A 12081-nucleotide genomic window follows, 5' to 3' on the forward strand; every position below is an offset into this window, starting at 1 on the left:
CGGTATAGTTTCCCCCCGTCGCTAGCGGCCTGCTTCTGCGGCAGAGGCAGCCGGGCAGACCGCGCTCCTCCAGGGGCCGCTTCCGCCCACCCTCCCGGCCGCTGCGAGGGCGCCCCAGCCGAGGCCGCCCGGCCCCGGCCCGAGGTCTGTCCGTGCGCTCGGCGCCGGGGCTCAGCTCCGCAGCTGCGACGGCGCGGTGAGGCCCATCCGCCACCCGGCCGGCGCGGCGCGGCGCGGCCTGCCCCGTCCCGGCCCCGCCCGCCTGGCGGCGCGGCCCCGCCCGCCTGACGCGCCGGCGGCGCTGGCGGGCTGGAAGTGGCGTACGTGCAAAGCGGGCCGCGAGAGCGGCGCCTCCTCCTCCTCGCCCCGACACAGCAGCGGAGGCGCGGCGGGGAGAGGCGGCGGCCGCGCCGGCCCGCGCACTGGGCAGAGAGGCCGGCAGGGAGCGGAAGGCAGCGCCCTCCCGCCTCCCTCCTTCACCGCGCCAGCCCGTTGCCCGCCGCCGCTTCTCCCCTCCTCGGCCGCGCCGCCGGCGGGGCGGCGATGAGGCGGTGCTAGCGGCGTTAACGGCGCAGGGAGAGCGGCGCGGGCCCCCGCGGCAGCCCCGCGTCCGGCCGCCCCGAAGGAGGCCGCGGGCCGGCGGAGGGCGGCGGGGGCCGCGGCGGAGCCGGGCGGCCATGATGCAGTGAGCGCTCCCTCCCCGCGCGGCCGGGCGGGGGCCCGCGTTAGCGCCGCTCCCGCCCGCCTCCTTACATAACCCCTCGGCGGCGGAGCGGGGCTGCGGCGGCACCACCAGCGCCATGGCGAATGACAGCGGCGGCGGCGGGGCCGGCCAGGGCGGCGGCGAGAGCAGCGGCGGAGGCGGCGGCAACGGCAGCAGCAGCAGCAGCAGCGAGCGGGACCGGCAGTACTGTGAGCTGTGCGGGAAGATGGAAAACCTGCTGCGGTGCGGGCGCTGCCGCAGCTCCTTCTACTGCAGCAAGGAGCACCAGCGCCAGGACTGGAAGAAGCACAAGCTGATCTGCCGCGGCGGAGGCACGGCGGCGGCGGCCGCAGCAGGGGGCGCTGCCGAGCCCCGCGGCGGGCACCCCGCGCCGACCCGCGCCCACAGCGCCGGGGCCGCGGCGGGAGGCGGCAGCCAGGCAGCGGGGAAGGGCGCAGCGCCGCAGCCCCCGGAGGCCCCCGCCGAGGCCGCCCCGCCGACCGATAACCACGCTGCCGCCGCCGCCGCAGCAGCCGCCGGCGGTGAGGCGGAGGCCCCGGCCGCGGCCCAGTCGCCGTCGCCCTCCGGGGAGGCGGTGCTGCTGTACCGGGACAAGTCGAACCTGTACCCGGGCGGCGTGCAGGCGGGGCCCGGCGGGGCCGCACTGCGCCCCAATGGGCAGACCAAGTCGCTGGTGCCGCAGCGGCTGGCGCTGGAGTACATCGTGCCCTGCATGAACAAGCACGGCATCTGCGTGGTGGACGACTTCCTGGGCAAGGAGCTGGGTGGGCTGGTGGCCCAGGAGGTGCGGGCCCTCCACCACACCGGGCGCTTCACCGACGGGCAGCTGGTCAGCCAGAAGAGCGACTCCTCCAAGGACATCCGCGGCGACAAGATCACCTGGGTGGAGGGCAAGGAGCCGGGCTGCCAGACCATCCGACTCCTCATGAACAGCATGGACGATCTCATCCGACACTGCAACGGCAAGCTGGGCAACTACAGAATCAACGGCAGGACGAAAGTGAGTGCGGGAACCGGGACCCCCGGTAACACACACATCCCCCCCCCGGCAGTGGGGAGGGAGGGCTGGGGAGGGAGCGGGGCGGCGGCGGCGACGGAGCCGGCGCTTCCCCGGGGCGGGGGCGTGTGTGCGCGCACGTGTGCGCTTGCCCGCGGGTGTGCTTGCGTGCGTGCGCGCACGTCCGTGTGTCAAGTCTGTCCGTGCGTCTGTTCGTCCGTGTGTCCGCCGCTCCCCGCAGCCGCTTCCCGCCCTGTCGCGGCGGGACCCCCGCCCCCATCCGCGGGCCCGGGCCGGGTCGGCCGCGGCCCTGGGAGCGGGCGAGTGGGTGGGTGCTGTCCCGGGGATTGTCCTCGCTTTTCCAGAGCAGGAAAGAAGGGAAGAAAAAAAAAAAAAGGCCATCTTGTGTTTTGTTAAAAACTTGACCTGGAAGCTTATCGATATGTTCTCCCGTGGGCTCCGGAAAAAAACTGAAAACAGTACTGAACCCGGGGGGCAGCGTGTGCCAGGCAACCGGCCGTGAGGCGTTTTTGGGACGAACAGCAGCCCGGGCCGACGCTTGCTGGGTAGTTATGAAAAATTCTGGGCATAACGTTTGCAGGCACACGGGAATGGGCCGAGGTTTGGGAAGTCCTGGCTCAGAATGCGGGCTGCCAAGTGCTGGGCTTAAAAATGGGGATGGGAGACCCGCGTCGGTGGGCGAATGCCCCGGTGGCCCTGTAAATCGCTGGGTTACAGTGGGCAGTGGAGTCGCAGCCCTGAAAAGCAAGCTGGCCTTGGGGAGATCTTTTTTTTTTTCTTTTCCCTATCAAGTCGCTTTTCTACATAATCTTCCTCTTTAGCTGTACTTTTAGACCAGAGAACAGAGTCAAAATCTATTGTGTTAGCCTAATTTGCAATTCCCTTCCAGTCCGTTAAATAAAATTCACGCCCTTGGTAAAGGACTAATAATGAATATTCATCAGTATCTTTTCAGGTTTAAAAAAAAAAAAAAAAAAGGGAGGGGAAGCCCCTTCACAATTTGCTGCCTCTATTAAAACATAAGGAAGCCAGTGAATTGGTAGGAACCGTCCCGCCGTGGTGGTAGCACTGTCACAGACAGACTGTTGTTGCTGCAGCTGCAGAATCTCAGCTGGTAGGAAGCTGCAGGAGGGAGGAGGGGAAAAACTGGAAGGCAGAAAACAGCCTTGGATTTGTTCGGGGCACGGGAAATTTAAACTCCAGTGATAAAGAGGGTGGGAATTTTTATTTTTTTTTTAATGCAGTCTTTGCATACCTGCAGTTGAACTAGTGCTGTGCTAAAACGTTTTACAGGAAACGTGGTCTGGATTCCTCCTAGATCCCTGTTAGCTTGGACTTTTCTAAGCCAACTTATCTTTCACACAGTCCTAAATCTTTTTAAGACCCCAGTACTTCAAACTTGCACTCTAAAAATATCTGTGGCTTTGCTGGGTTTGAATTTTATGCAGTAAAGAGGAATATTGCTTCTGGTTTTATGTGCAGCAGTATGCTTCTGTGAATAATACGTGCCAGGGGTTTAGAAAAGGACTTTTGGAATTCACATCACATATGTGATTCCTGGATTACTCTATCTTACATTTCTGAGTAGTAACTGGTACTTTTGCTAATTGCGAAAGATAGAAAAAAAAACCTCTTCATGCTCCACGTTTTTGTGGAGCAACAGCAAAACTATGAAGATTGTTTATCCCTACTTGGCTTTCAATCGCTGCCGAAATTCCTGTGTGTTTAGGGGATCGGAACAGGTACAGGGATCAGATCAGAAAAGGTGCAGTGCTTTACTCCTTGGTGGTACAGAAATGCATTACTTTCTGTCTTCTTGTGTTCCCTTGCTTATCTCCCCACAAAAGTTAGTGAAAGTGCTGCAGGAAAGCTCACTTCCCTAAAGTTTCGGCAAGAGCAGAATGAAAACTGTCAGTTGCTCTCACAGATTCACCCCTGAGTTGAATAAACAGAAGCAGTTGGTGAGAAGAGATGGGCAAGTCAATGGAAGAGTTTGATCTGTTGAAATGTGAGGTTTGACAGTGTTTAGGAACGCTTATTTGTAAAGTCAGCAGGGATAGGAGTGATGTGACTTTCACCTTCTCTCTGGTGTGACTTTCACCTTTTACGTCCATGGAGAACTGCACCTTTCCGCTGCCAATAGTGTCACAGTAAGTTGAGTCCGAGGGCTGCAGTGGAAGCAACTTCTATATGTCCCTTCGGGGCTCCTGGCTGTGTAGAGAGGAGCAAGGGAAAGGGAGAATATAAAATAAACACAGAGACACCTCTTGGTTATCTGAAGTAATTTTTCCTTCGCTTCTTACCCGTGCTTTTTCCACACTGCAGTTTGATTGCGTTGCTACAGGAGTCCCAGTATACTTTTTATTCTTGGCAGTATAGATGGGTGTGCGGTGGAGACACCATAATAGCTGCAGCAGGTTACTCTGGAGCTTTTCTGTTAGTGCACTTTGCGTGGTGACAGCTGTTTAGTTCATTTAGTCAAATACAGTCTGCTTTCAGATCTTGATGGGTGTGTTGGATCTGCATTCGCAGCAGACTTTTTGAAAGGAACGATCTACGTGTAATATTTATTCTTGCTGGTTTCATTTCAAGCAGTAGGACCAAAATGCATGGAAATGCGACACACCTTGACCGACTGAGCTCTTCCAGAGTAATTTTACTACTCCTGTGTGCGTATGTTGCAATGCTGTGGTTTGCGTAGTTGGCGTGTGGAGAACTTAGTGTGCCGTTTTACTGAAGGTGCTAAATAAACCAATTTGCAGCGTCACTGGTGAGATTTGTAATTCACCAGCATCTGAACCAGCAAAAGAATTTCAGCCCTTGGGGATCCTCGCGCCCTCTCTAAAACAGTACCAGTGCTAGCCACACAAGGTGGTGCGTTGGCATGGCAGTAAGTGGTTGCAGTTTGGTACTGCGTCTCGTGCAACAGGGGACGTGCTAGAATTGGGCTGTGCTCAGAAATGTCAGGAGTGTAGCTGTGCTGACATTTGGGGTAGTGACATCTAGGAGTTTGTGTTTCCTCAAAAAGTCATTTACTGAGAAATCAGATGTGCAGCGTTGTAGCTTTGTGGAGACGGTGATTTTGTATAAACAGTTCTAAAGGTGTGTTGTTTTGGGTTTTTTTTAAGCTTAACTGTAGTTCTTTTTTATTAGACCTTTACATGAAAAACAAACCAAAAGCACTTGCAGCCAGTTACTTAAAATATTGTTGTTGGGTTCACTGCAGTGTCTTCTTAGAAAACTGGCTTTGTTTTTGAATGTTGTGCAAGGGTTGGCATTACGTCACAGGAGTCACAGGAGCTTTTATTGAATCTTTAACCTTTGCCAGATCTAGTTCAAGCTCTGTAAACAAGCATATCCTATTAGAGGGAATGAATCATAAATAAATCCACTCTGTAACATGCTGACTAAATATACCTATAAAATCTTAGGGGTTTACTCTCTGTGCTTTAACCAGCAGCTGGGTACCTTTACAGAAGTGAATGGATTATTAATCAAAGATTTTAATGATGCTGTTGATCAAGGCTAATTGTTTTTGGTGTTGGGGGAGAAAATAGCTGTAGGTAAAATAGAAAAGGCGATACCTAGATTATCGCTTCAAATTTGGTTAAGGCTTAACTTGTATACCTGTTGGTGTTGTTGACATTGAACTTGCCACCACTTCTTCAAAGTGTCTAGAAGCAGTACATGAAAAAGGGAAGAGAAACGGGTCTTGCGATTTATACCCTGCATCTCTTAGCCTGTAAAACTGTCTCTCTCGGGGAGAAAGCTGCACTATTTTAATGGAATCTATTTTAAACTGATTTACATTCACTAAGGCCAGTCTCTAAGGTAAAGCACAAGAAATAAGGTAAAATGTTAAGTGTGAGAAACCTGAGATTTTACATTTTAAAATCTCTGTTGGGGATTTTTCTAGAGATTAACTAGGCTACCTAAAAAACAGGTACCTACAGAGCAGTTAGGTATGAACTAGGTAGCTACCTTTGAGGTGGGTGGGCAGTACAGCAGCAGATATAAGAGAATGGCTAACGATTTACTCATCTCAGAAGTCCTGACTTACTGCATTCCTTGCTTTTGTTCTCTTAGTCTCTTTCTTTCCAGACTCTGCTTCCGTCTTTTTCTCTAGCAGATGGTGGCACATACTTGTATACGTGAGCTGTAGTGTCTTTCCGCTACTTCCTGTTATTTTCTAGTTTTTTTTCTTCCAACTCCTCCCAAAATATTAATTCTCTTTTTTTCCTTTCTCTTATCGGTTACCCCACTTGTATGTGCACGTATTTCTGTTTCCTGTCCATCCTGTCTTTGATAGCCAGTGGAGATGTAAACCTGCTTGTCACAGTCAGGGAATGAAATCCTCCTGAATCTCACAGTGGGAAAGTTTTACCTTCTTCCCCAGACACAGACTGAGAAGGGGTTAAGGGAGGGGGCAGCTTTATGATTTTTCTGCTGGGTTTTTCCTTCCCTGATTGTGGACTCTGGGAATCATCTAGAACTTCATGGGAGTCTGAAGTTTGCATCCTGTACTCATTGCAGTAATATTGGGACATCCCAGTTGTGGACTGGATTCCTAATAATCAGCATCTAAATGGACATCTGACCTGTCAGCTGTTCCTGCTTCTGCTCCTGTCACACCCAGTGCCTCCCATCTCCTCGCTCTACCCCTACCTTTTACTGGTAGAAGATTGGATAGACAGTTTGACAGTCCCTGTTACAGCCCTTTAATGTTTGCTTCATTCCCCCTCCTTTGCAACCTGTCAGAGGAGCTGCAACTCAGATTGCTCCATTTGAATTATTTCCTGTCTCTACCAGTAGGCCAGCGGCACCTGCTGCTTCTCAGCCACCAGTGGCTTAAAAATTTGCTTTATTGGCTGCACATTGTGCAAGCCTGCTTTTGTGCTTTTTCTTGGTGTCATTGAATTACATAATTGCTCATCTCTTACTCTTTCCCTGCCTCCAATCTCAAAATAAACTGGCCTGATTGTAAGTACTTTAACTGCTGCTTATAATTCCCAGGATGCTCATCAGTTTTCAATATGATGCTGTGGGCTAGAGCATCCTGGAGTTTTTTTAAGTCCTAAAGGGCTCTGGATTCGGACTAGTCTGACTGTGCCCTATTAAATTAGCTTCTTTCAAAGTTAGTAATGCTCCTTTAGAGAATAATCCTCTAAGAGTGAGTGAATTTCTCATACTCTGCTGTTAGCTTTTTTGTAAACTGGAAAAACAAGGCTCTCTGCTCTGGCTGTTTATTTATGTTGCAGCTTTTCTATGAACATGTTGGATTAATGTTACCAGGGAAAGATAAATGTCACTAATAAGCAGTATTCAGGTGATTTGGGCTGAAGCTGTCAGCAGCGGTGTAGCTCTGAGAGTGGGCAGAGGGAACGTGGGAGGAGGATGGGTTAAGGCCACTGTTTAAAATAGCATACAGAAGACTCAAGCAAGATTCCTGTATGTTCTTTCTGTTGTATCTTATTCTGTAAAATATAGCCGTGGATGTGTGTGCACCAATAAGATGGCAGATGAAAATAAGAAAAAGAGAATAAAGACTCGGCAACCAAGCAGGTATTGGAAAGTGATGGTGGTGGCAGGGCGCCGATAGAGGGGAAGCGAGCACAGAGGCGGATGCGGGGCTCTGCTGCAGCTCAGGTGAGTCCTCTCATCCGAGGAGCCAAGAGCTGCAGCTGGGAATCTGGGCTGAGGAACTTCTGTAAAGTAGGGGACTTCCCTCAATTTGCTTGTGGCATGCCTGGTTACAGAGGTCCTTTTCTATCATTCTGGGAATTCATTTCACTATCATGCCTTGAAATTATTTCTTGGTAGAAAACATCTAATTGGTTCTAATGGATGACTGTAATGGTTTGGATTTGTCATTGAGTTGTGGAAAAGTGTGGCTAGGTCTCTCTCAGTACTCACCTGAGTTGCTTGATCTTGATAGAGAAATGAGTGATGCTCATCCTTATTGAGGATGACACCTCAACAACACCTTGACAATGGTGTTTGTATTGGCAATGGTGTTTTCTTCTAGATGAGTATACTGGTCAGCAAAGGACTGTATGGTGATTCATGGATATTCAGTGGCCTACAGTTCTTCTGTCCCTGTGGGGTAGAGGCCTGACATGCGATGAGTACAGTTTCATTTGTTGTTCCCCATGTACAAGCATTTTGGGTCCGAAACAGAACAGATGATCAAAAGGCTGTCTGTTGTCTCCAGTGCAAATGATCTTTTGGTTGAGAAGCACAGCATCCAGAAAAGACATTTGTTAATATCCGGTGAAAATGAAAACATGAACATTGCTGAGACTGTGGCAGGTTCTCCTACTAGAGAAAATTACAAAGATGTACTAGTTTCTGAGGGGCAACTGCGTGGTTGATCGTAACTTTGAAGTGTGGTATGAATATAGTGTGTCTGAGGGTGGGGAGCACCGCATGTAGCTGCTAGGGACTTCTCCGTAGCCTATGTCTTGGGCTGTAGTTGAGTGAACAGTTTTGGTTGGTGCTGCTGGAGAAGCAGTCACTCTTCTTTGCCAGCACAAGTATTTACATGGCCATCCTGTGAACTGGTTTGGGGAACTGATCCATCTGAAAAATAAACTGGCAAAAGAAGTGCTCCTGGTTCAGTGTTCGGATGTTTGTGCTGGCACAGGGGACTGACAGATGGTGAGACTTTCTTTCAGCAGCAATGCAAATTTATGCCAGCTTAAAGTGTTTGCCAAACTACAGCCTTAGTTTAACACTTAGGGACTGGTTATCCCAAAACTTGCCCATGAAAATGTGAATACAGTTCAATAAATCTTTGTTAGCTATGATTTTTTGTTGTTTTTTTTTTTAATTTCTTAACCTTTATTTTCTTTGTTCTTCCATGTTCCATATTAGACTCAATACTTTCAGTCAGAAATGCATTCTTCTGTCATCTGAAGAGGACATTTTAAGTGTTTGCCAAACTACAGCCTTAGTCTAACACTTACGGACTGGTTATCCCAAAATTTGCCTGTGAAAATTTGAATATAGTTTAAGAAATCTTTGTTAACTATGTTTTTTGTTTGTTTTTTTTTTTTTTTAATTTCTTAACCTTTATTTTCTTTGTTCTTCCATGTTCAGTATGAGACTCAATTCTTGCAGTGAGAAATGCATTCTTCTGTCCTCTTAAGAGGACATCTTTTTCATCTTTTTTTGTGACAGTTTTATACAGAAGCTTTGCTGATCTGCCTTCCATGTGATCCTGTGCAGGGTGGAGGCGGGGGGAGTATTTTCTCCAAATGAAAACTGATTTCCCCCCCCCGCCCCATCTCTGCCCCTCCCATCCCCCAGCTTCAAAACCAACCTTCTGGCTAGATATCTCATGGTTTTTGGCTGTCCCTATCTATTATTCTAGAGTTTTATTAGCACCAAAGATGTTCTTAGTTTCTCTGTTTCAAGATAGAGCTGGACTGGCATACTCTGTGGTGAACAGGGTGCTGCAACTTGCTACTGTTTGCTGCTGGCTGCTGCTATTAAGGAGTGACTTTTTTTCTCTGTATAGAGCAAAAGTTTCTTCTTGCCAATCCAGAAAATGAATTGTTTTTCTTTAGCCTTCTTGGAGAGCTCTTGCACAAAGATAGCATTTTTTTTCAGTTCAAAATTCAGTTTTGGACTGTTGTGGGTTCGTTGATTAGTTCTTCAGTGGGACGCTCCTGGGGAGTGACTGTGGGCAATCTAAGGACTCTGCAAGTGTTTTCTGGAAATGAACTTGGAATAATTAATGCAAGACCTTTAATAATTGGCGTGTTTTTCACGCTACACTAAGGAAATAATATTTTGAAAGCAGTATTTTCAGTGAACAGAATAGTAAATTGACTTTGCAGCCACTACTGAGTTATTTGTGATACCCTTTTTGTCTTCCACAGTTGTGACTTACTACTTAGACCTTTGAAAAGGAGGACTAATGCTGGTCTTTGTGGCCTTTTGAAAAAGTCATTTCGTGCTCATTAAATCCTTGTAAACTCCTTCCAGTTTCTGAAGATTATTGTTTAACGATAGCTGATCAAGCATAGTTTCACAGGCTTGTGCCAGAATTAGCTGGTAAGTGGCAGTCATACGCTGCAGGTTGAAAGCTAATTCACTCGGTGTTCCAGGGCAGTGTCTGACAAAAATAGAGCGATGCTTTTATGCACGTAACAGCTGTGTACAATTGAAGACTTTCTTGTCCTTTGGTATTTAACTTAAAACTACTCGAGTATTTTTGTTAGCATATAATGTTATAAATAGGAATTGGGTAGAAATGTGCACGCCTGCACGTCTGTATGAACGTTGGCGTGTGAAGGTAGAGTGTTTATGTATATGCTGTGTGCATAGCACTCTAACGAAGAGATGAAGACCATACGCATAGGGTAATTAATGGGGCCTAACAAAAAATACTATTTTATATCTGAAGATTAATTTTACATATTAATTTAGGGCCGGACCAGCTTAAAGCACATAGTTTGGCCGTGACAGTATTCTGGATTGTACAAATGACGTACATCTTTGAGGAGATGCTGCTGTGTGGCCCCAGCACGCTGCTGTGAGAGCAGAGCCTGAGACTGCTCTGCCTTGTTTCAGCAAAAACAAGCATTACATTGAAAGTGTTACAAAGGTGAACGCAGTGAGGAAGTTCAGGAAGCTGTTCTCCCTTTTGGTCCTAACAGAGTGGAGGAATTGTTGCGTTGGTTGTCAGATTACTGTAAATTTTCAAATGTAGCAAACTGGCTGAAGACTTGAGGAGTCTGTATGTATTTGCTTGGTTTGGTTTTGTTTTTTTATAAACATATATAAAGATATTTTAAATCTGTTTACAGGAGGAGCTTGTATTGTCAATTCACATCACCTTATTCTGTTGATAGCTCAAAATTCTTGGTGAAGTGGTAGAGGCTGTAGGTTTCCCTGCTGGGCATACTCTTGCTGTGGCTTGCTGACCTTCTGGTGTGCCAGGGTCTGTTATCTTCCTTTTTGCATGGTTCAGAATGCTGCAGCTACATAGTTAGAACAGTCCTGAAGATACTAGTCAAATTAAACCAAAAAGTTACGATAACAGACTAAGCTAACTGTTGTGATAATGGGAAGTTTGAATTGCTGTAGATAAAAGCTTGGTCCTTGCTAATTTTGAGACAGAAATCCTCATATGTTTAGGTTATTTGCACTGTGAAAGAGACTAGGGATGCAACGTGTGAAAGGCTTCCAAAGCAGTTTATAGTTGGTTAATAGTATCTCTTTCTTATTGCTGCTCTTTGTCCTGTTCAAGCATCTGTTTCAGCAGCTAACCCTCGTCATGGATGCCAAGCTCCCTCAACAGCTTCTGCTGTACTCAAACAGCGTGTGATCTGTGCTCGGCCGAAGGCATCGGGCCCGTCCAGTTCCAGCAGTTGCTGCATTGTTGTTCCGGCAGCTGGCACGCAGCCTTGCTGCTGTGAGAAAGGAAACTGCGGCTGGTTGATAAGGGCATCTTAAACTGACTCAGTTTCAGCTGCCATATTATATGATGGCCAGTGAAATAGATATTGGCTGATTGTACCTCTGTTTGGCTTAACTGTGTCTCCTTTAGCCCCTATATGACAGTGTCAGTCAGTCAGTAGCACTCTTCATAATAGTGGCTTTTTAGTGGCATAATAGCTTTTTCAGGTCATATGGGGAGAGGCTGAAGGAGCTGGGGCTGTTTATTCTGGAGAGGAGAAAGTGCAGAGTGACCGTACCAGTATGTACAGATAACTGCTGGGGGGTGTTCTGGTTTTGTTAGTGAGGGGGGGCCTAAGGTGGTGGCTTCTGTAGGAAACTGCTAGGAGTCGCTCCCCTTTGTTCAGTGGACTTGGCCGGGCCTAGGACAGACCTGCTGCTGGCCAAGGCTGAGCCAATTGGTAGCAGAATGTCCCATGATAACACCTCTGTGATAACGTATTTAAGAAGGGGAAAACAGAAGAAGGAAAAAAAAAAAAAAAAAAAAAAGATGTGAAGCAGCTGAGCAGGGGCAGAGAGGGGGAGGCAGGAGCCTTGTGGGCCTTGCAGGCCTCACCCTCTGGCCTCCCGCTGGGCAGCCGACTGGGCCCGACTCAGCCTGGCCCGGCTGCAAGAAGTGGAGGGGAGATGAGAAGCGAATAAGATGTAAAAAGGATCCTGAGAGGCGTCTGCCAGCCTGTTGTGAGGAACGGCTACAGACGCCAAGGTCAGTGAAGAAGGAGGGGGAGGAGTAATGCAGCTCCTTGCCAAGATTCCCCTGCAGCCTGTAGTGATGACCATGGTGGAGCCCTCCAGTCCATGGAGGTCCACAGAGGGGCAGAGATTCACCTGGAGCCCGTGGAGGACCCCACGCTGGAGCAGGTGGAGGCCTGAA

At 49.0% G+C, this 12081-nt stretch overlaps 1 protein-coding gene across 1 annotated transcript in view; it reads left to right on the top strand.

The window, feature by feature from the left end:
* Positions 1-326: 326 nt before the first annotated feature.
* EGLN1 (egl-9 family hypoxia inducible factor 1) overlaps positions 327-12081 on the top strand; it is a 36766-nt gene continuing 25011 nt past the window's right edge. Inside the window, exon 1 of the mRNA XM_086743840.1 lies at positions 327-1724. Within this exon, the coding sequence (XP_086599966.1) occupies positions 801-1724 (924 nt within the window). The 5' untranslated portion in view covers positions 327-800. The remainder of the gene's footprint in view (positions 1725-12081) is intronic.

Source organism: Chlamydotis macqueenii, chromosome 3 (assembly GCF_036417535.1).
Source record: "Chlamydotis macqueenii isolate bChlMac1 chromosome 3, bChlMac1.mat, whole genome shotgun sequence".
Lineage (NCBI taxonomy): Eukaryota > Metazoa > Chordata > Aves > Otidiformes > Otididae > Chlamydotis > Chlamydotis macqueenii.